The sequence below is a fragment of the Electrophorus electricus genome, chromosome 5 (assembly GCF_041902795.1).
Source record: "Electrophorus electricus isolate QZ-2024a chromosome 5, ASM4190279v1, whole genome shotgun sequence".
Classification (NCBI taxonomy): Eukaryota; Metazoa; Chordata; class Actinopteri; order Gymnotiformes; family Gymnotidae; genus Electrophorus; species Electrophorus electricus.
The window spans coordinates 22,644,851-22,668,823 of NC_137501.1; the positions used below are offsets into that span (position 1 = coordinate 22,644,851).

General features: G+C 38.7%; 2 protein-coding genes and 1 long non-coding RNA gene across 3 annotated transcripts; all 3 read left to right on the forward strand.

Moving 5' to 3' along the window:
* The first annotated feature begins 2,609 nt into the window (after positions 1-2,609).
* On the forward strand, positions 2,610-3,651 carry LOC145657889 (uncharacterized). Its single transcript, XR_014123819.1, has 3 exons — positions 2,610-2,733; positions 3,246-3,456; positions 3,582-3,651. It is a non-coding gene; the product is annotated as an uncharacterized LOC145657889 (long non-coding RNA).
* Positions 3,652-3,921: 270 nt separating this feature from the next.
* Positions 3,922-4,886, forward strand: LOC145657975 (C-type lectin domain family 4 member K-like). The gene is made up of 3 exons (XM_081714851.1): positions 3,922-3,937; positions 3,982-4,106; positions 4,208-4,886. Exons 1-3 carry the CDS (start codon positions 3,922-3,924, stop codon positions 4,316-4,318), a joined length of 252 nt encoding a protein of 83 aa, XP_081570977.1. The 3' UTR covers positions 4,319-4,886.
* Positions 4,887-7,491: 2,605 nt separating this feature from the next.
* LOC118242001 (CD209 antigen-like protein A) lies at positions 7,492-9,255 on the forward strand. Its single transcript, XM_081714852.1, is given in 5 exon segments — positions 7,492-7,684; positions 8,197-8,401; positions 8,933-9,057; positions 9,159-9,205; positions 9,207-9,255. Coding segments are annotated over 5 exon segments (486 nt in total). The 5' UTR covers positions 7,492-7,624.
* The last annotated feature ends 14,718 nt before the right edge of the window (positions 9,256-23,973 follow it).

Genomic DNA, 23,973 nt, shown 5'->3' on the forward strand with positions numbered 1-23,973 from the left:
CCCTATGCATATGTGCATATGTGATTATAAACATACTGAATATATAAAGAAGTCCAGAAATCCCAATGTCTGAATAACTGCTCTATCAAAGTCCACCAAAAAACCTTTAGTATTTATGTGTCAAACCTTGTTCAAGGTGGGGGTAGACATGCTGTAATAAGGACACTGTAACACGGATTGATTACGAGGCAGACACAAGTGCATAGAAGAGCAAGATTTTATTAACCGCAAATCCATAATCAGGGTCACGTACAGTAAACAGTCAAGAGTCATAGAACCAAGTTCAACAGAACTAGTGTCACAGTTAGTCCCTCCTGGCTTCCCTGTTCCATGGCTTCCCTGTCTTGTGTTTTGGTTCCATTCCATAGTTTCGGTTTTACTGCCCCGCGTTAGTTTTTCCACACCTGTTCCTCGTTTCTAGTCTTGTTAAGTTCATTTATTCAAATCCTCTCTTGTGCCCTGTGTCTTTGCTGTTCAATTAATGTCTGAAAGCCCATATATGTATGCCTGTAAGTCTGTACTCCGTGCCTCCAAGTCTGACTCTTTTTCCTAGCCTTTGTGTTTCTTAGCCTCTGAGTTCTTCCTAGCCTCTGTAATAGCTTGTTTCCCCTGTTTGCCTTTGTGTGTCTTTGTTTGTTTGTAGTCATGTGTTCTCAGAATGTTTATGTTGGTTCTATGAGCCTGGACTACCTTAACAACTCTGAATCTGGATTTGCCCCTAATAAATCTCGCTCTTTTCCACACATGCGTCCACCTTCTTATTGTTTACTGATATAACCAAAAGGCATGACAAAAGAAAGAAACCAAAACACAAAGTAAACATGGGACAAATTAGCTAAAAGAAATAAAAGGGATAATGTCTGAAATTTCAGCAACATTGAAAGAACTTGTTAAACAAATGCATTGGGATCCAGTTATTCACAATTGACACATCACCTCCTCATGCAGTGTGGCAGCCTGAGGATTACCAGTGTCTGGTGGGTAGAGATATGGGTCTGTTTCAGGGTCACAGGGTTGTTGGTAAGGGATTAAAGGGGAAAACTATTCTGCTGTGCCATCTTGTGTAACACAGCACTTGCTCTCACAATCCAGCAGACTTTTTCTGGTCAATATAGCACATGAAGCACCTGATAGTCTCCCACTTGAGGCATCCAAATAACGCCACCGGCATTTTAGCACCTCAGTGCTGCATTCCACAACCGAACATGACAGAGGGTGTGTGTCATTGTAGCATCTCTACTCTGTGTTATGTGGGTTAGGCAATGGAGTAAGGTGCCAATGCTTGAGGGGGTAGCCACTGTCCCCTGCAGAAGTGGAAGCCATTAGTTTTAGACACTACTAAGCAAAATGTTGTTTTTATGAGGGATAGGCCCCTTCATATGACCATTATATGTTATGCATGTAAAACATAAACTAATACTACTATAATAAGATTACATTTTGCTAAGTCTATGTCATATCAACCTAATCCATTCCTGAGGGGTCATAGTCTCTGTGCGAAGCTGGGGGCCAGTCCCGAGTGGAGTCATACGGATCCTCATGCATGGGCATTACCCAGACATGTTCCTCTTCTGTTCACACTTGTACAAGCTGATGGTTATTGGCCATTGCAGATTGTATCAGTTTATCTAGGAATGACTGCATGCAGGAGACTAAACATGGTCCAACTAGGTATATGGCTATCACAATGATTACTATAGGCATGATCATGGTCAGAATCCAATGTCCCCAACTCCCTAGGAGGTTCTGTAGCCACATGAACCAGGTGTCATCTGCGGTGGGAGGGACAATAATTATGTCGTGCATATGTTTGATTACAATGACAGTCATGTATAAAGAAACAGCATGATGTGTTCAACACTTTACAGACACCAGACAATCTGATTATATAGAGAGAAATCAATTACAGACCAGCTACATCTGACCACAAAGAGTGACCAGTTACTGAGGGAGAAAGAGGAATTTCTGAACTGGGTGAGTAAACAGAAATCAGACTGTAGTGTGCACATAAAATACAAATATGTGTCTTTCTTTAAACAAAATGGTTGAAGGTTTTTGGGGGTTTTTTTCCATTCTGCCAGAAGAGGAAGCCAACATAAAGGAATTGAAGAACTTCAAGTGTGTGTGCGTGTGTGTGTGTGTGTGTGTGTGTGTGTGTGTGTGTAAGTGAGAGCGTGAGAAAGCAAGAACCAGTCAAAGGTTGCCAGATTTCTACAGTGTCTCCATCCAAAACATGTTTCAAAATCCTCCAAAGTTCATGAAAAAACTGCTCAAAAATACTGACATTTCCAAAATATTCAACAGCATTTCAACAATGTTAAACTAGTTAAACCAACATGGCCTACTAATAAACTGCTGATGTTTTAAAATGTACAGATTAGTAATTATAAATTATAAAGAACCATATTTATGAAGGACCACCCCCCATATTTTTGACATCCAATCTGTTAGCTTGCAGAAATGTAGTAATAGCATCCACATTTCCATTAGCATTCACTTGCAGAAGTTCAACCAGACCCAGGTAAGTGCTCACAGTCAGACCTTTGACAAAGGATTGTGTTACAACCCCAGGTGGGTCATTTTGTTTGTGTGTTGTGTGTACTCTATTTCAGGTTGTCTCATCATCTGCGTCTCCATCGCCATGCCAGGTGCTGATGCTCCTCAGTGATTGCGATGTACCTTGGCCCAATTGGTTGTCCCACCTCACATATACATACCATCCGAGTAAGAAAGGTGACCGCAATACCTTCATATACATTGAATTGTGATTGCTTTGTGCCTTTGTTAATAAATATATATATTGTAGTTGTGAGTATGCGAGAGTTTGTGTTTCCTTTGGTTACGTCTGTGTAATTCACGAGTGCGTGTTTTATTCTATAGCTCATGTTTTTGTTTGGACAGACCTTCGGTATTCTGACCTTGACTGTGTACCCCGTTCATGAATGTCGATTATGTCCCGTTTGGAATTGGTTGTCGATGTTAATAGTATATACAACAAAGGGAATGTAATAGAATATTAACGTCAGTGCAGTATAGGGACACCTTATGTGTATGTATTTAACATATAACAGCAATCATTTTTCTTTTGCTAGCATTTGAACAAGTGTAGCGTTATATCATGTTCTACAGATCTCACACATTTACACACTGTTTGTGGTCTGAATTCCTTGTGAAGCTTTCCCTGCTCCTCTCAGTTTAGCATGTGAAACACTGATATGTATTATTTTATTCTTAAATAATTCAAGAATCAACACTCCATTGAGCAAATACTCCAGTATTTGCAGTGTGCATTGTGTCTGGGGCTGCTGTATGTTCTCCTCCTGGCTACCATCACAGTGCTGTGGGTAAAGTTGAGAGAGAGAGACCAGTTACAGACCAGTTACAGCAACCTGACTGTAGAGATAGACCAGCTAAAGAAAGAGAGAGAAAGACTCCAAAGAATGTTTTCTTAACTAGGTAAGTGAGCATTTGCAGGACATTTGCAGTACTGCGCAAATGTCTTAATAATGTAAGAAAATTGTGTCTAAACTGTTCATATGGCTAGTAAGTGTCACCATGCTTCTTCTTTTACTCTTTTTCAGTCAAAACAGTTATGTTGAGGGTGAGGCTCTGTGCTGCTCTTCCTGATTGTGTACATATATAGACAGCAGGTTTGTCAATGTGATTATCATAATCATGCTGAAAGATTTTTCAAAAGTCATTTAGGCTCATTGGAGGTGCAACAGACTCGAAGTTTCTATCTATACTTTCCACTTTAAAAAAAAAGAAAAATAGTCACATTTTATAGTAATAATATTTATTTGCAATAATGATTTAATAATGTTTATTAATGTTGTTATATAGTGTTTTACTAGCAAAATAAACAAGACTAAGGTTTTTGTACAGTGCTGTATATCAGATGCTAGCATATAGTTTTCAGAAATGTTTAGAAATGTGGGTCTTTCTTAAAGAAGTTTCCTGAGAAATAGTTTTCCACCTCAGGCTGGAGATGCTTCAGCTCCAGCATGTATTACATCTCTGCTGTGAAGAAGAGCTGGAGTGAGAGCAGACAGGACTGCAGAGAGAAAAGAGCAGACCTGGTGACCATAAACAGCAAAGAGGAACAGGTGAGGGAGGTAACAGAGAGGAAAAAGTGAGGGGGTGGTGGGGGCAAGTAGAGAGAGACTCTGTTTTGACTTTCTATCATACTGCGTTACCACAATGACAGGAGTTCATCCGCAAAACTCTTGGTAGTCTTTCTGCTTGGATTGGTTTGACTGATAGTGAAAGAGAGGGAACTTGGAAATGGGTGGATGGTACAGCACTGACCACTAAGTAAGAGACCACTGAACTGAATCTGATCATGATAAAGTTACTGACTCTTGGTCTTCATTAATTTAAGAAACACACGTGACCCTCTGATTCTCTCTTTCCGATACTGGGGAAGTGGGGAACCCAATAGTCATGCAGGGGATGAGGACTGTGTTATGCTTAATGACGGGAAATGGGCAGATTATCCTTGTAGTTCCTATTTCATTTGGATTTGTGAAGATAAAACTTTTAAATGAGTCTGTATCTTCACCGGTGCAGTAAAGGATTTTAAACAAGATTAAAGCAAATATCTTCACTCTTTTAATGACTTTCTGCCTTCTTGTATAAAGCTGGTATAATGAAATAATTGTGGAAGTGGAGCTACAATTAGCCTTTGCCTTGTCATGTCTATATAACATATAACATTGTCACTAGTAGACTGTGTCACAGACTACAAATTAGATTACAAATTCCTAATTAAAAATTTCTGTTTAGTCAGCAGGCCATGATGACACAAAATATAACAGTTATCAAGCTGACCTTAACTTTGCTCCTGGAAATTTGTAAAACATGAAATAAATAATCTCTATAGCTGATGACTCTGATTTTCTTTCCTTTTTCATTATTGTTTTAAATACCCTATGCATATGTGCATATGTGATTATAAACATACTGAATATATAAAGAAGTCCAGAAATCCCAATGTCTGAATAACTGCTCTATCAAAGTCCACCAAAAAACCTTTAGTATTTATGTGTCAAACCTTGTTCAAGGTGGGGGTAGACATGCTGTAATAAGGACACTGTAACACGGATTGATTACGAGGCAGACACAAGTGCATAGAAGAGCAAGATTTTATTAACCGCAAATCCATAATCAGGGTCACGTACAGTAAACAGTCAAGAGTCATAGAACCAAGTTCAACAGAACTAGTGTCACAGTTAGTCCCTCCTGGCTTCCCTGTTCCATGGCTTCCCTGTCTTGTGTTTTGGTTCCATTCCATAGTTTCGGTTTTACTGCCCCGCGTTAGTTTTTCCACACCTGTTCCTCGTTTCTAGTCTTGTTAAGTTCATTTATTCAAATCCTCTCTTGTGCCCTGTGTCTTTGCTGTTCAATTAATGTCTGAAAGCCCATATATGTATGCCTGTAAGTCTGTACTCCGTGCCTCCAAGTCTGACTCTTTTTCCTAGCCTTTGTGTTTCTTAGCCTCTGAGTTCTTCCTAGCCTCTGTAATAGCTTGTTTCCCCTGTTTGCCTTTGTGTGTCTTTGTTTGTTTGTAGTCATGTGTTCTCAGAATGTTTATGTTGGTTCTATGAGCCTGGACTACCTTAACAACTCTGAATCTGGATTTGCCCCTAATAAATCTCGCTCTTTTCCACACATGCGTCCACCTTCTTATTGTTTACTGATATAACCAAAAGGCATGACAAAAGAAAGAAACCAAAACACAAAGTAAACATGGGACAAATTAGCTAAAAGAAATAAAAGGGATAATGTCTGAAATTTCAGCAACATTGAAAGAACTTGTTAAACAAATGCATTGGGATCCAGTTATTCACAATTGACACATCACCTCCTCATGCAGTGTGGCAGCCTGAGGATTACCAGTGTCTGGTGGGTAGAGATATGGGTCTGTTTCAGGGTCACAGGGTTGTTGGTAAGGGATTAAAGGGGAAAACTATTCTGCTGTGCCATCTTGTGTAACACAGCACTTGCTCTCACAATCCAGCAGACTTTTTCTGGTCAATATAGCACATGAAGCACCTGATAGTCTCCCACTTGAGGCATCCAAATAACGCCACCGGCATTTTAGCACCTCAGTGCTGCATTCCACAACCGAACATGACAGAGGGTGTGTGTCATTGTAGCATCTCTACTCTGTGTTATGTGGGTTAGGCAATGGAGTAAGGTGCCAATGCTTGAGGGGGTAGCCACTGTCCCCTGCAGAAGTGGAAGCCATTAGTTTTAGACACTACTAAGCAAAATGTTGTTTTTATGAGGGATAGGCCCCTTCATATGACCATTATATGTTATGCATGTAAAACATAAACTAATACTACTATAATAAGATTACATTTTGCTAAGTCTATGTCATATCAACCTAATCCATTCCTGAGGGGTCATAGTCTCTGTGCGAAGCTGGGGGCCAGTCCCGAGTGGAGTCATACGGATCCTCATGCATGGGCATTACCCAGACATGTTCCTCTTCTGTTCACACTTGTACAAGCTGATGGTTATTGGCCATTGCAGATTGTATCAGTTTATCTAGGAATGACTGCATGCAGGAGACTAAACATGGTCCAACTAGGTATATGGCTATCACAATGATTACTATAGGCATGATCATGGTCAGAATCCAATGTCCCCAACTCCCTAGGAGGTTCTGTAGCCACATGAACCAGGTGTCATCTGCGGTGGGAGGGACAATAATTATGTCGTGCATATGTTTGATTACAATGACAGTCATGTATAAAGAAACAGCATGATGTGTTCAACACTTTATAGACACCAGACAATCTGATTATATAGAGAGAAATCAATTACAGACCAGCTACATCTGACCACAAAGAGTGACCAGTTACTGAGGGAGAAAGAGGAATTTCTGAACTGGGTGAGTAAACAGAAATCAGACTGTAGTGTGCACATAAAATACAAATATGTGTCTTTCTTTAAACAAAATGGTTGAAGGTTTTTGGTTTTTTTTTTCCATTCTGCCAGAAGAGGAAGCCAACATAAAGGAATTGAAGAACTTCAAGTGTGTGTGTGTGTGTGTGTGTGTGTGTGTGTGTGTGTGTGTGTGTGTGTGTGTGTGTGTGTGTGTGTGTAAGTGAGAGCGTGAGAAAGCAAGAACCAGTCAAAGGTTGCCAGATTTCTACAGTGTCTCCATCCAAAACATGTTTCAAAATCCTCCAAAGTTCATGAAAAAACTGCTCAAAAATACTGACATTTCCAAAATATTCAACAGCATTTCAACAATGTTAAACTAGTTAAACCAACATGGCCTACTAATAAACTGCTGATGTCTTAAAATGTACAGATTAGTAATTATAAATTATAAAGAACCATATTTATGAAGGACCACCCCCCATATTTTTGACATCCAATCTGTTAGCTTGCAGAAATGTAGTAATAGCATCCACATTTCCATTAGCATTCACTTGCAGAAGTTCAACCAGACCCAGGTAAGTGCTCACAGTCAGACCTTTGACAAAGGATTGTGTTACAACCCCAGGTGGGTCATTTTGTTTGTGTGTTGTGTGTACTCTATTTCAGGTTGTCTCATCATCTGCGTCTCCATCGCCATGCCAGGTGCTGATGCTCCTCAGTGATTGCAATGTACCTTGGCCCAATTGGTTGTCCCACCTCACATATACATACCATCCGAGTAAGAAAGGTGACCGCAATACCTTCGTATACATTGAATTGTGATTGCTTTGTGCCTTTGTTAATAAATATATATATTGTGGTTGTGAGTATGCGAGAGTTTGTGTTTCCTTTGGTTACGTCTGTGTAATTCACGAGTGCGTGTTTTATTCTATAGCTCATGTTTTTGTTTGGACAGACCTTCGGTATTCTGACCTTGACTGTGTACCCCGTTCATGAATGTCGATTATGTCCCGTTTGGAATTGGTTGTCGATGTTAATAGTATATACAACAAAGGGAATGTAATAGAATATTAACGTCAGTGCAGTATAGGGACACCTTATGTGTATGTATTTAACATATAACAGCAATCATTTTTCTTTTGCTAGCATTTGAACAAGTGTAGCGTTATATCATGTTCTACAGATCTCACACATTTACACACTGTTTGTGGTCTGAATTCCTTGTGAAGCTTTCCCTGCTCCTCTCAGTTTAGCATGTGAAACACTGATATGTATTATTTTATTCTTAAATAATTCAAGAATCAACACTCCATTGAGCAAATACTCCAGTATTTGCAGTGTGCATTGTGTCTGGGGCTGCTGTATGTTCTCCTCCTGGCTACCATCACAGTGCTGTGGGTAAAGTTGAGAGAGAGAGACCAGTTACAGACCAGTTACAGCAACCTGACTGTAGAGATAGACCAGCTAAAGAAAGAGAGAGAAAGACTCCAAAGAATGTTTTCTTAACTAGGTAAGTGAGCATTTGCAGGACATTTGCAGTACTGCGCAAATGTCTTAATAATGTAAGAAAATTGTGTCTAAACTGTTCATATGGCTAGTAAGTGTCACCATGCTTCTTCTTTTACTCTTTTTCAGTCAAAACAGTTATGTTGAGGGTGAGGCTCTGTGCTGCTCTTCCTGATTGTGTACATATATAGACAGCAGGTTTGTCAGTGTGATTATCATAATCATGCTGAAAGATTTTTCAAAAGTCATTTAGGCTCATTGGAGGTGCAACAGACTCGAAGTTTCTATCTATACTTTCCACTTTAAAAAAAAAGAAAAATAGTCACATTTTATAGTAATAATATTTATTTGCAATAATGATTTAATAATGTTTATTAATGTTGTTATATAGTGTTTTAGTAGCAAAATAAACAAGACTAAGGTTTTTGTACAGTGCTGTATATCAGATGCTAGCATATAGTTTTCAGAAATGTTTAGAAATGTGGGTCTTTCTTAAAGAAGTTTCCTGAGAAATAGTTTTCCACCTCAGGCTGGAGATGCTTCAGCTCCAGTATGTATTACATCTCTACTGGAGAGAAGAGCTGGAGTGAGAGCAGACAGGACTGCAGAGAGAGAGGAGCAGACCTGGTGACCATAAACAGCAAAGAGGAACAGGTGAGGGAGGTAACAGAGAGGAAAAAGTGAGGGGGTGGTGGGGGCAAGTAGAGAGAGACTCTGTTTTGACTTTCTATCATACTGCGTTACCACAATGACAGGAGTTCATCAGCAAAACTCTTGGTAGTCTTTCTGCTTGGATTGGTTTGAGAGGGAACTTGGAAATGGGTGGATGGTACAGCACTGACCACTAAGTAAGAGACCACTGAACTGAATCTGATCATGATAAAGTTACTGACTCTTGGTCTTCATTAATTTAAGAAACACACGTGACCCTCTGATTCTCTCTTTCCGATACTGGGGAAGTGGGGAACCCAATAGTCGTGCAGGGGATGAGGACTGTGTTATGCTTAATGACGGGAAATGGGCAGATTATCCTTGTAGTTCCTATTTCATTTGGATTTGTGAAGATTTTTCAAAAGTCATTTGGGCATCATTAGAGGTCCAATAGGCTGGAAGTATCTACCAATACTTTCCATTAAAAAAAAAATAATAATAATTCTTACTATATTTTATTGTAATAATATTTATTTACAAAAATGGTTTAGTAATGTTGTTATATAGTTATATATATTAATATATATATATATATATATATATATATATATATATATATATATATATATATATAATTCTTTATATATATATTAATTATATATATTAATTAGATCAGATGTTAACACATTATAGTGCTTAGAAATGTGTACGCATGTGGGTCTTTCTTAAAGAACTGTTCCAACTCAGACTGGAGATGCTTCAGCTCCGGTATGTATTACATCTCTACTGGAAATCATCAGAACTGGAATGAGAGCAGACAGGACTGCAGAGAGACACCTGGTGGTCATAAACGTGAGAGAGAGAGAGAGAGAGAGAGAGAGAGAGAGAGAGAGAGAGAGAGAGAGAGAGAGAGAGAGAGCATCTGTCCAGTCACATAAAAGAGCATAGACTATAAGTCCTACTAGTGATATTATATTTAAAGCAAAATTCCTTTTGTCCATCATGTGGGTTACATTTTGAATGTAATTTTAACCAGGGCCACATTTTATTTTCCATAAACAACAGAAATTACATAGAAAACATACAGAAAACAGCAGTACATACATTCTGAGTATCTGGCATATATTCTGAGTGTGTCTGCTTGCCCTCTGCCCTCACCCCTTTGTCAATTTACTCTGTCACGTCCGCAGACCAGAGCATTCCCCGTTTCCCTGTCAACATAGTCACTTCTGGGTTTTTCAGTTTTTGTCTCTCCATAGTTCCCTGTCTCCTCCCCTTCGTCACCAGATGTTCTGAGTTTGTCTCTAATTGTATTCCTATGTAAACCCCGTTCCTGTGGCTCTGGTTTGTCGGTCATTACATTTGTGTTTTTGGTAATATGCGGTCATCCTAGCTCTTTGTCCTAGCTCCTCTGTGTTTGTTTAATTAGATCCTTAGTTTTCCTTCGCTCATATGTGTTTAGTATCTACCCGTTTGTTCTCGCCCCTCATTTCTATGTACTGTCTCCCCACGCTCCCTGTTTAGTTCTCTGCTGTTCCCTAGTTTATCATATTCTCTTCGCTCCATTTAGGTTTCCTTTCCCCGTTCATGTATGCACGTATTGTCTGGTTTCCTTTTTAGTTTTGTTACTTGTGTCTTCATCTTGGAAGTTTTATTTATCTTACCCTGGTTCTGTGTTTTCCCCACCTGTCCAAGTTTGAATGTTCATAGTTGTATTTATCATTGTTGTTCTTTGTTAGTCTTTCTTTAGTTTTTAGTTTCTTTGTTGCCTAAGTCTTGCGCTCACCCTATTAGCCTGTTAACCTGTTACTCTTATGTTGGTCTGTTTATTCTTGGTTCCATTCTGTATTGCGAGTCTGTCTTATTAAACATATTTAGTTATCCTTTTCCATCTGTCCCTTCTATTATGGCTTCCCTGAGTAATTCAGTTTCGTCCAGCACATCGACTCTTCGCAAATGTGTTTACTCACCACCCAACCCACTTTACGCTCCTGTTAAGCCTGCACATGGATCCTGATAACTTGCCTGCATTTACCTTGTTTCATTGTGCTTCTGTACACAGATGCTCAATCAACAATAAAACATTTAAACTATGTAGTACAGATTTTGATTCATGAAAAGTGCTTTTTATGTACATGCAGGAAGCCTCAGTATAAAAGTCTCCATTCACAGATCCCAACCACAGAGTGAACACACAATCTCACTCCATGAATAATCTCACTCCATGAATTTTCAATATCAGTTGTTGGTTCAACATTAAAGCCAGTTACAGCACAATCCTCATTTCCTCTATAGTCATTGGGTTGCCCTGCCCACCAGTACCTTAAAAGCACACAGGAACTCACTCAGTCCCTGTTTCTCATCTAGAGCTGATCATGCACTGTAGCTGTACACTGAAATTTACCTCACAAATGATTTCACAACAGGACATTTCTGAATGCTTAGTTATTAACTTTATTCACTTTGCAGTTTCTTTTTGTATGTTTGTAAATTGGCCCAGGAATTACAGTTCTGCTGGCTGTGGTGTCTGTGTGTTGCAGACAACCCACTGCCAGTGATTCAAGTATGTTTATAGTGTTGATGTACTCACATTATTCATGTGTTGCTAAGATGAAATTAATATTACACACATTGTGTGAGCAAACTACTAGTGAAGATATTCAGTGAATGTTCCCATATAGAGTGAACCTGTACCACAACAGAAGAGTCTACATGGATCTGTGCAGGAGTCCAAGTTGGATTGGATGCTGGGGCATCAGAATGACAATAAATTAATTTAGGAGGTCTAGAGAACTGGGCTCATCACAAGGAACAGTATACTGTTACTAAGAATTTATAATCTTCTTCTTTTGGCCTTTTCTAAAAGCTGTTTTTCTCTTTGCAGTTTTTTTACTTCCCTGTCCTACTATGTTGTTAAAAGAAATCATTTAATTCTGAGGAAAGCATATGGTGAAGATAGAGGAGTAGAGGCAAAACCAGAATATATAAAATAAATGTATTCCAGGGATGTCCTGGCCCCAGGTATGGGTGACGTTATGGCAAAATAGACGAGCTTCGACTCGCCCACCAGAGCTCCATACACCTCCCATTCATGTGTCAAACAGGTTTGCCCCACTAAGCAAGGCATCCTCTGAGAAGCCTGTTGAAAAAGCTCTGGTTACAGGGGACTATTTTGTGACACTATTCAGCTAGGCCACCAGCAGCAGCACTTAACTCTATACCAGGGGCCAGGGTGCTGGACACTGCAAGTAATCTTAATGTCTTAGGTAAGCAATATATACATACAGCCTTACCAGTCAGAGATTACTAAGAATAATATTGCAGAGGTGTGTCAATTGGCGAAGGCGATGTCCGATGCTGTAGTATGCTCTGGTCCCATCTCCAGAAAGCTGGTTATGATTTACTACATATGCACCACAGTATAGTGACCTCACCTCACTACCACACCAGACATGATCACCTCAGCCATTGCAGCTAGATTTATTACAAATCTCCCAGACTTATCATTTGTGACTAGGATGCCCTCAAATCCCACAGACCTTGATCAAATGACTGAAGGCTTAGAATCGGTATTTTGTTGCACACTCAGTGATGTTGCTCCATTTAAAAACAAAGATTTAGACAAAAAATTCTACCTTGATATAATGATCAAATTCGCAATTTAAAATAGAACACTAAAAAGACTGAACTTAAATAGCACCACACACTAAACTTGTACGCTTCCATCTTGCATGGAAGGTGTTCAAAAGGCCGTTGTTCTGACTGGTCGTGGTAGTCATGTGACGAATATGCAAGCTGTAGGACTCCTTTACGTTTCAACTTGATTTAGTTCCTGGTAGAATCGGAGTCGCTTGTGTTCGGATTAGATCATGTTTGTGTGCGTCCATTGAACAAGTGAGTAGATGAACAATGTATGTAATTCTAAGTTTATTGTAATTCTAGGCATTGTTAATTCCGGGTTTGTGAAGGGTTATGGATTTAAGTCTTTGTTCTAGTTATTCTGCTGACGCAACTGTTTTTTATGCAAGAATATTTTGATATAATATATATTGTATATCGTATATTGTATACTGTATATCGTTCATATGATGTCGAAGTATATTTCTTGCATGGTTTATAAGTGCAAGATGATAGATGCACATGGATTCACACTTGTAGAGGGTCACGCGTCAGTAAAACGGTTTAGCCGCTAGGTGGAGCCATTTAGCAAAGTATATTGATAATATATCTACTGTTTCTTTATATGTTCTGATTATGTTTGTTTGTATGTCTTAGGACCACACAAACATACACAACACACCTGTACACAGAAATCAGAGCCGATATGCCAGCAAGCAACTGTATATCACACACCTCTGTACCACCAAATAAACAGGAAATAAAATGTAAGATAATCTGGTATTTTATTCATTCTGATCAGATGACCTATGGTTTTCACAATTATACTCTGTAACCTCACTAATAGGAGAGCCCTCTCAAATATAAAAAGGCACTTATTACTGTTCAAACAGCTTCTCAACCCTAATACAACATAATTTCTATTTTGTACAATTGCACATCAAACTTGGAATAAAACTGACACCAATGCTCACATTACATCACATAGTAGTAGTGAGTTCATGAATTTTTTCAGTGAGAAAACTAAGCACATTAGAGATAACATTCAGAGTATTAATGTGAGATTGGAAAGTTACTTAGAGATCAGAACATCTAAACCAAATAAGAAACTAGAATCCTTTACTCCTGTCCAAGAGCCTATCCAACATCTCTGATCTCACACTCAAAATCCTCCACTTCCTTAAAGCATTCACTGCCCACACACTTTCTTAAAAAAAATTCTACATGAATTGATTGAACCTTTTTTAAATTCAATAAACTCCTCCTTGAACATTGTCTATGTATCTAAATAATTCAGATTAGCAGTAATCAGACCACTTTTCAAAAAATCTAACCTCGACCCATGTCAGATGTCAAACTACAGGCCAATCTCAAGCCTTCCCTTTATTTCCAAGATCCCGGAAAAAAAGCCGTAGCTCAGCAGTTAAGATCATACCTGAATCAGACATATGATACCATACCAGATGTATGAAGTCTTTCAGTCAGGGATTATGCCTCATCATAGTACAGAGACAGCACTGATTAAAGTAGTTAATGAACTGTTGATGGCTTCCAACCAAGGTTATGTCTCTTTCTTTATATTGCTATACCTACTCCTGATGTCATGTTGTTACTGAGCCCTGTTTCAGCTGCCATGGCTCGTTCCACCACCCCCAATGCTTCCCTGCTGTAGCCCACCACACCTCCACCCCAGCCAACTACTATGTTGCCATTGACAGAAATTCTCATGCAAGATGGGATTCGGACACACGTACACCATTGAAACCATGATGACAGCCCCATGTGATTTTGGTTAATGTTTCTGTTTTGTTACAGTACACAATTTCTCAGATTTTTTTTTAACTATCCCTTTTGTAAATAATTGTGCTAAAGGTGCAATTATTTGTAGAGTTATATGACCTCTGCAGAGGGTGGTGAAAATTGCACAGCACATCCCTGCAGCTGCTCTCCCATCCATTCAGGACGTCTCTGACCCCTCACACCCAAGCCACTCCCTGTTCCAACCCTACCATGTGGAAAAACGTACCGGAACATCAATTTCCTAATTTGTGTAAGAAAAACCATGCCTGCTAATTTGAATTAACAGCATTTCTTTCTCTTTCTCTCTTGCTCGCTCGCTTGCTCTCTCTCTCTCTCACACACACACACACACACACACACACACCTCATATTCATGTTAACTGGTCTCTCTACAAAAGAATGGTTGATACCTGTTTAAAGATAAGCTCAAAACACAGTGTGGTATTATTAAAAAAGTATGATGGCACTGAAATGAATAATGTTGCAGGCAAGGGTCTGTACCATCATGTGTTCAGATGGCCAGCAGTGCCTTGTGCTGATATGCAAATGTGTACATGTCTATTTCAAAGAGATTGTGTTAGAAAAAGAGATGTGAGATTGGGAAGAGTTTCAGAGTGGGAGGTTTCACGCAGGTATTACTTTTGACAGAGTTTGAAAAACTTGAGGAAAAAATATGAGAACGAGAAAGGGTTTGTGTAAAGAGTGAGTTACAATGATTTACCCAGTCCTTAGTGTTTGATAGTTAATTTCTATTTGTTGGTAAAGCTTTCCTGCATAGTCAGTTCTTGAATGAGAACTACAACAATCGTTTCTGATTGGCTGAGATTAATAATGTGATTATAAATAGCTGGGAGGAATAAATACTCTCTCTCTCTCCCCTAAATATTTTAAACCAGGAATGCAATCAATTTTTACCAGCACATAAAGAATTTTAATTGAAGTATTGTTCACACTATTAGCAAAAATGCAATTTAGCTAAAAATATGATGAGGTTCTAAAAGGAGTAAACACAACTAGTAGGGATGAAAAGGGCAAGGAATAGCAACAGTATTAGCAAAAATATGTTGTGTGTGTGTGTATATGTAATTCCAAGGTGATTCATTATAAATTAAGGGACAGTAACACTGTCATGATGACTGATTACTCTTCATCAAATATACATCATGACACCAGGACTTTCTTTAATCCAATATTAATAATAGATTATTGCATTCTGTAATGATGAAAACTGAGGGGAGTGGTGGTGATTACACATTAAATATACAACATACAATATGATTAAACTTTTATAATAAACAGTATCTGAAAATCAACACAAACAATAAAAAGGCAAAAACATAGCAGGGGGACAAAGGTTGTGGATGCAAGTGTAGAGTTCATGTGGAAATATCACTATCCAAAGGCATTAAATGAGTCCAAAATCATCCAAGTCATGATTATGAATCATCACAACAAGGCTATAATGAAAATATTTTAAAAACCTTTCCATAACCAAATCTGTTCAACAGAAACACAAGAGAAAATAACAGGACAATACAACCATTATAAACATGACACAAATTAATATGATCAAAAACAATTCTTAAGAAGTAACTTGATAATTCAGTAAAATTATTTCAAAGTTATTTATGATGGAAAAACAACTTCTAAGCAATGGACTGTATTAAGTGCTGTAAAAACGTTACTCTGATACCAGGGGGCAATCAAAGTCCAAGCACCATCTGATTTATAAGATTAATCGGTTTACCAGCAAGTGCTAAGGAACACTTTTCTCAGAGATCCACTTGTTTTTTTTAGAGCAGTTCCAGTCATTCCAGCCCTTCATATCTTTGTAATTCAAAATCTCACCCCAGTCCTTATAACCTACATTGTTTGGCTCCCCCTTAGCCCAGTACCTGAATTTCAGAGAATCAGATCCAAGCTCTAATCAATATTCTGTTAACATTCTGCTCAAACTTTGTAGCCTGTGTCCATGGAAATTCTTAGCTCTGAGAACCAGTGGGATTTTACTAAAAATGTCAGTCAGATAGTACAAAGTTACAGAGATGTCATTAGATCCCCATCAAATCACAAGAAATGGTATGACTGTAATTCCCAACACTATTAACCACTTTCCTTAAAATAAGCTTAACTATATGTAACTTTGCACTCAAACTGGGTCATACAAATTGTTACAAATTTACAATTAAAATCACATAGATTAATAGGTCTTCTGAGAAATTAGAATAGTAATACATTCAAATGCTTTTAGCCTGCTCACAGTTAAGAGTTCAATTGAGAATGAAATTTGAAAATAATGTTGCACTTTAATATTGCACTTTTTCTTACCCAGTGGCTGGAGGACTGGAACCATCCACCCATTGCCAGGCGCCCTCTGTATTTATGTTAGTCAGACCAATCCAAGCATTTCTGCCAAAAAGGTTGCTTTTATAAAGGAAATACTATGTGCTTCAGTGATTCACATACATTCAGCAGTATCCTGTTCCCTAGGAAAAATGTATATGTAAGCAAAGAACTTTAAGGGAGTGAGACAATAGATCCGATAAGCAGGAAAATGTCTCTCCTTTTATTGGCTGCAATTGCTTTATTGCTTGCAATTGTTTTATTGCCTGCAATTAAGGGATGACACTCAAGCAGATGGTTACCAGCCGGCCTGAAAGAGATAAGCAAGGCTTAAAGCTGATTGGTGTATGAGCCATAACAACAAGAGGCAGGAAGTCCGTGATTGGTCAAGGCATCCAGTTAGAATTGTATATCAAGCAATGCTCTGTATGACTCGGGGCTTCTCTTGGTAGTGAGCACCACACTCTGTGGAATCTTTCTTTTCTATTAAAACCTTTTTTACTTATTATCCACATATGACTCCCCGTTTCATTGAATTTCCACCACCCTTTAAAACTCCTGTTAATTTGTAAAAGAATATGAATGAAAATCTGGTAAACAAACACTCTCTCTTACCTTATCCTTTCTGCTGTTTATGATCACAAGATGTAATAAACACTGGATATGAAGTATAACCATCCCAGTCTGACATGATGTAAATACTACAAAATACTTTGAGCAGCTTGAAGGGGTGCTGTCTCTTAAGCACAGATCATCCCATTCTTACAATGTTCAAAATGGGCCTCTACAAGCCTTATCTCTTATATTAAATATTTGATCAACACCATTGCAATCTACTGTGCTCTTCTGATGTATAATCTTCTGCTTGAATTTTAAATGTTCATGTTGTCTGAGGTACAATAACACCCAGCCATATAATGAATATCTTGGGAGTATATCAGTGGGCGTGTGGATGATCATTTTTCAATCTCAAAATCCAACTGAGATTGAACCTCCCTACCCTTCAGATGGAAACCAACCATAGCAAATGAACAAAGATTTCTGGTTTGTTATTAGTTTGAAATGTTTGTCTGAACACAAAATCTGGTCTTTATACTTAATGCAAAATTATGAAAGTTCAAAGGGCCTGTACACATGAACACATTGCAGAGTTTGCATAAACTCTTTTAACAAAAATACATTAAGATCATTCATATCTGAAGATCTCTTATCTTATCTTTGTATTGGGGGTGGTGTCTGTGTTTACCTGAGGTCATAGTTCCCTTTTCACTTCTGGTCACATAAGATTCCAGTACATCATCATTTACATAAATGTCTTCATATATATTTTTACTGTCACTTGAATCAGTTGATCTATTATCCGCCATATTTCTAGAGTTTAAATAGACTTAAATCAGTTTTCCTTCTTCAGTGCTGGAAATGGGGGAAAAAATGTAAGGCTTAATTAGGAAAAATTGTGTTTTAACTGCAGATATTTGGTATATACTGCTGTTTTCAGCTCCCAGAATGACTCTGTGTATGTGGTCTGTGTAAATATATGCACTGCTGTCAGAACAGGAAGTTGAGGTGAGAGAGCCCTTACACGAAACATGCACAAAACACTTTCTGACATCCATCTCTATATCTGTTTTCTTTGGTGTCTCTGCAGTTGTTTAGACCTGTGTTCTCAAATAAAATGTAATTTTCCTCTAAAGGTCCTTGAGACTTATAAATTCATTTGTGAGTTTCAAACTGTGCTGTCCTATGTCTCTCTCATCTTTAACATGCATGTGCACTTTAAGATATCACCTTTTTTATTTTTATCATTAGCAGGTGTGCAGCAAACAAAAGGCACATGGCATGGTTGCTATGGGAACCCTAGTTGAGGGGGTGTTCTGGGCAGGTTCTTGTATTTATCCTTTGCTCTGCTGACACAATTCACAATCGTATTGAAACAATTGTAAATAAAAGCCAAAACCCACAGTATGTTCAGGGTATGTAGGTTACATACCCTGTGGTTTTGTGATGTGACAGCCCGATTGCCGCAGGGCAAGGAACAGGATGCACAGTCTCCCTTGACATTGTGAAACATTTATTAACATGAAACACAAATGACAACGGTGGCCCTCACACAAAAGAACAACAGCGAACGTGAACACACATAAATGTAACATGAACAAACATAAACATTAACACAGATTACATAAACCTCAATGATGGCTAATATACACCGACACTAACATTAACCTTGACAATGACAAACACCGAGGCATGCACTGATGGGGGTTTAAATAGTTGGACAAACACACGACGTTAAAACCCCATGCAGGTGCGTGCCATCATTGGGGGTGTGGCTACATACAAGGGTGAATCCCCCCCCTGCACGCATCCCATGACAGAACCCCATCCCAAGGGGCATGGCTCGCGATGTGTCATTTCCAGAACTGAGAGCCTCAGGCTGTCGTGTACACATACACAAACATTGTACGGCTTTGCCTGGTGCCCACCTAACATGAGGCGGGCTAGGAACCGAAAGCCCGGCAGACCTGTCAAATGGAGGGAGGATGGCAGAATCCCTGCCTCCCTCAGAGCAGTCCGGTACGCTGCTCGTTACATGCGGCGGGGAGGCATTCCCCGATGACGACCCCTCCCTAGGGGCGAAGATCCCGACACATCCCCTTCCAGGATAGCGAACTCCAGGCTGCCGTACACAGACACAGTACAGCCATGCCCAGTGCCCACCCAGCACAAGGCAGGCCAGGAACCTCCCACCTTGGAGACCTTCTTCAGCCAGGGAGAAAGGCAGAGTGCCTGCCTCTCTCGGATCAGTCCAACGCTCTCCCTGCGACATGATGTGCCTAAAAACACACACACAAGGCGAATATACATAAATAATAGTGCCACAAGTTAACACAGTAGTATGAGTCTTAATTCCAGATGTACTTAGTTGTGTATAATGTGTGAGTTCACAACACGCTTCAGCTCTAAAACTGACACTGTGGGTGTGATTTCAGCTTTAAGCCACTGACAGCAGGAAGCACTTTTTTAATTTACACAGGGGGACTTTTTAATTTACAGCATCTCTCTCTCTCTCTCATTCTCTCATTCTTTAAGTGGTCTGTACAGCCAAATACAGGGGTTGTATTTGTATTTGCTGGTCTCTCTACAGAAACTGGTTGATACATGTTTAAAGATGAGCTAAAAAGACAGTATAGTTTCATATTTAATAAGTATGTTGGCATTGAAATGAATATTCAATAGGTGAGGGTCTGTACTATCATGTGTTCAGATGGCCAGCAGTGCCTTGGGCTGAAGCTGATTTATGAAAATGTGCCCATGTGTAATAATAAAGAGCCTAGTCTAACTTAGAGAGATTGTGTAAAATACTGATTCATTCTGACATTTACATTTACATCATTTAGGAGACATTCTTAGCCAGAGCGACATACAAAATTTCTTTGTCATTTACTCATAGAATACATCCTAGCCAGTAGAGTAGGATAGAGTCCAATATACCAATGATCTAGAATACTATAGAAATACAGGGATCAATGCTGATGCCTAGAAGTACAAAATACATAATCTCTATCTTAGACTATGATAGGTTCAATAAACAATAAGTACTAGAGTTTGTTAGTCAACATCAGTGTAATAAACAATACCCTATAATAGGTTTTAGTTTCAGCAGGGTCAGTGGTCATTTAAATATTCCATGATTAGTTGGGTCTTCAATCTGCATTTGAAGAGTGCAAAGGATTCTGCTGTCTGGACAGCAAGCAGATGTTCATTCCACAATCTAAGAGCCAGGAGAGAGAATAGTCTCGAGGATTGTCTTCCATGAGATTTGAAGCATGGTATTTCAAGCCAAGCCATACTTGAGGTTCAAAGTACTCGAGGTATGGATCGAGCTTTGACCTCATGTATGGAGGGGCTGGTTCATTTTTGACTTTGTAAGCAAGCATCAAAGTTTTAAATCTGATGCATGCAGCTATTGGAAGCCAGTGACGTGGGAACTTTGGAAGATTGAAGATGAGTCATGCTTCTGCATTCTGGACAAGTTGTAGAGGTCCGATGGCTCTTAGAGGAAGAACAGCAAGTAGCAACTTGCAGTAGTCTATCTTTGAGATCACAAAAGACTGCAGAAGCACCTGAGCAGCTTCCTGCAAGAGAAAGGGCCAAATCCTTTGTATGTTACAAAGGAGAAATCTGCAAGACCAGCTTAGATTTGAAACCTGAGTTTAGTGTGACAACTGCTTGTCCAAAGTTATGGGCTATGGGCAGCTTCAGATGGTGATACCAGGTACTTCTTGAAAGAAACTGTGAGGTTGGGAGTACCTGGGATGTACTGAAGCGCGGTTTTACTGGGGTTGAGCTTCAAGTGTTAGGCTGTCATCCATGATGTCAGTCAAGCATGCTGGGATACTGTAGCCCACCACACCTCCACCCCAGCCAACTACTATGTTGCCATTGACAGAAATTCTCATGCAAGATGGGATTCGGACACACGTACACCATTGAAACCATGATGACAGCCCCATGTGATTTTGGTTAATGTTTCTGTTTTGTTACAGTACACAATTTCTCAGATTTTTTTTTAACTATCCCTTTTGTAAATAATTGTGCTAAAGGTGCAATTATTTGTAGAGTTATATGACCTCTGCAGAGGGTGGTGAAAATTGCACAGCACATCCCTGCAGCTGCTCTCCCATCCATTCAGGACGTCTCTGACCCCTCACACCCAAGCCACTCCCTGTTCCAACCCTACCATGTGGAAAAACGTACCGGAACATCAATTTCCTAATTTGTGTAAGAAAAACCATGCCTGCTAATTTGAATTAACAGCATTTCTTTCTCTTTCTCTCTTGCTCGCTCGCTTGCTCTCTCTCTCTCACACACACACACACACCTCATATTCATGTTAACTGGTCTCTCTACAAAAGAATGGTTGATACCTGTTTAAAGATAAGCTCAAAACACAGTGTGGTATTATTAAAAAAGTATGATGGCACTGAAATGAATAATGTTGCAGGCAAGGGTCTGTACCATCATGTGTTCAGATGGCCAGCAGTGCCTTGTGCTGATATGCAAATGTGTACATGTCTATTTCAAAGAGATTGTGTTAGAAAAAGAGATGTGAGATTGGGAAGAGTTTCAGAGTGGGAGGTTTCACGCAGGTATTACTTTTGACAGAGTTTGAAAAACTTGAGGAAAAAATATGAGAACGAGAAAGGGTTTGTGTAAAGAGTGAGTTACAATGATTTACCCAGTCCTTAGTGTTTGATAGTTAATTTCTATTTGTTGGTAAAGCTTTCCTGCATAGTCAGTTCTTGAATGAGAACTACAACAATCGTTTCTGATTGGCTGAGATTAATAATGTGATTATAAATAGCTGGGAGGAATAAATACTCTCTCTCTCTCCCCTAAATATTTTAAACCAGGAATGCAATCAATTTTTACCAGCACATAAAGAATTTTAATTGAAGTATTGTTCACACTATTAGCAAAAATGCAATTTAGCTAAAAATATGATGAGGTTCTAAAAGGAGTAAACACAACTAGTAGGGATGAAAAGGGCAAGGAATAGCAACAGTATTAGCAAAAATATGTTGTGTGTGTGTGTGTGTGTGTGTATATGTAATTCCAAGGTGATTCATTATAAATTAAGGGACAGTAACACTGTCATGATGACTGATTACTCTTCATCAAATATACATCATGACACCAGGACTTTCTTTAATCCAATATTAATAATAGATTATTGCATTCTGTAATGATGAAAACTGAGGGGAGTGGTGGTGATTACACATTAAATATACAACATACAATATGATTAAACTTTTATAATAAACAGTATCTGAAAATCAACACAAACAATAAAAAGGCAAAAACATAGCAGGGGGACAAAGGTTGTGGATGCAAGTGTAGAGTTCATGTGGAAATATCACTATCCAAAGGCATTAAATGAGTCCAAAATCATCCAAGTCATGATTATGAATCATCACAACAAGGCTATAATGAAAATATTTTAAAAATCTTTCCATAACCAAATCTGTTCAACAGAAACACAAGAGAAAATAACAGGACAATACAACCATTATAAACATGACACAAATTAATATGATCAAAAACAATTCTTAAGAAGTAACTTGATAATTCAGTAAAATTATTTCAAAGTTATTTATGATGGAAAAACAACTTCTAAGCAATGGACTGTATTAAGTGCTGTAAAAACGTTACTCTGATACCAGGGGGCAATCAAAGTCCAAGCACCATCTGATTTATAAGATTAATCGGTTTACCAGCAAGTGCTAAGGAACACTTTTCTCAGAGATCCACTTGTTTTTTTTAGAGCAGTTCCAGTCATTCCAGCCCTTCATATCTTTGTAATTCAAAATCTCACCCCAGTCCTTATAACCTACATTGTTTGGCTCCCCCTTAGCCCAGTACCTGAATTTCAGAGAATCAGATCCAAGCTCTAATCAATATTCTGTTAACATTCTGCTCAAACTTTGTAGCCTGTGTCCATGGAAATTCTTAGCTCTGAGAACCAGTGGGATTTTACTAAAAATGTCAGTCAGATAGTACAAAGTTACAGAGATGTCATTAGATCCCCATCAAATCACAAGAAATGGTATGACTGTAATTCCCAACACTATTAACCACTTTCCTTAAAATAAGCTTAACTATATGTAACTTTGCACTCAAACTGGGTCATACAAATTGTTACAAATTTACAATTAAAATCACATAGATTAATAGGTCTTCTGAGAAATTAGAATAGTAATACATTCAAATGCTTTTAGCCTGCTCACAGTTAAGAGTTCAATTGAGAATGAAATTTGAAAATAATGTTGCACTTTAATATTGCACTTTTTCTTACCCAGTGGCTGGAGGACTGGAACCATCCACCCATTGCCAGGCGCCCTCTGTATTTATGTTAGTCAGACCAATCCAAGTATTTCTGCCAAAAAGGTTGCTTTTGTAAAGGAAATACTATGTGCTTCAGTGATTCACATACATTCAGCAGTATCCTGTTCCCTAGGAAAAATGTATATGTAAGCAAAGAACTTTAAGGGAGTGAGACAATAGATCCGATAAGCAGGAAAATGTCTCTCCTTTTATTGGCTGCAATTGCTTTATTGCTTGCAATTGTTTTATTGCCTGCAATTAAGGGATGAC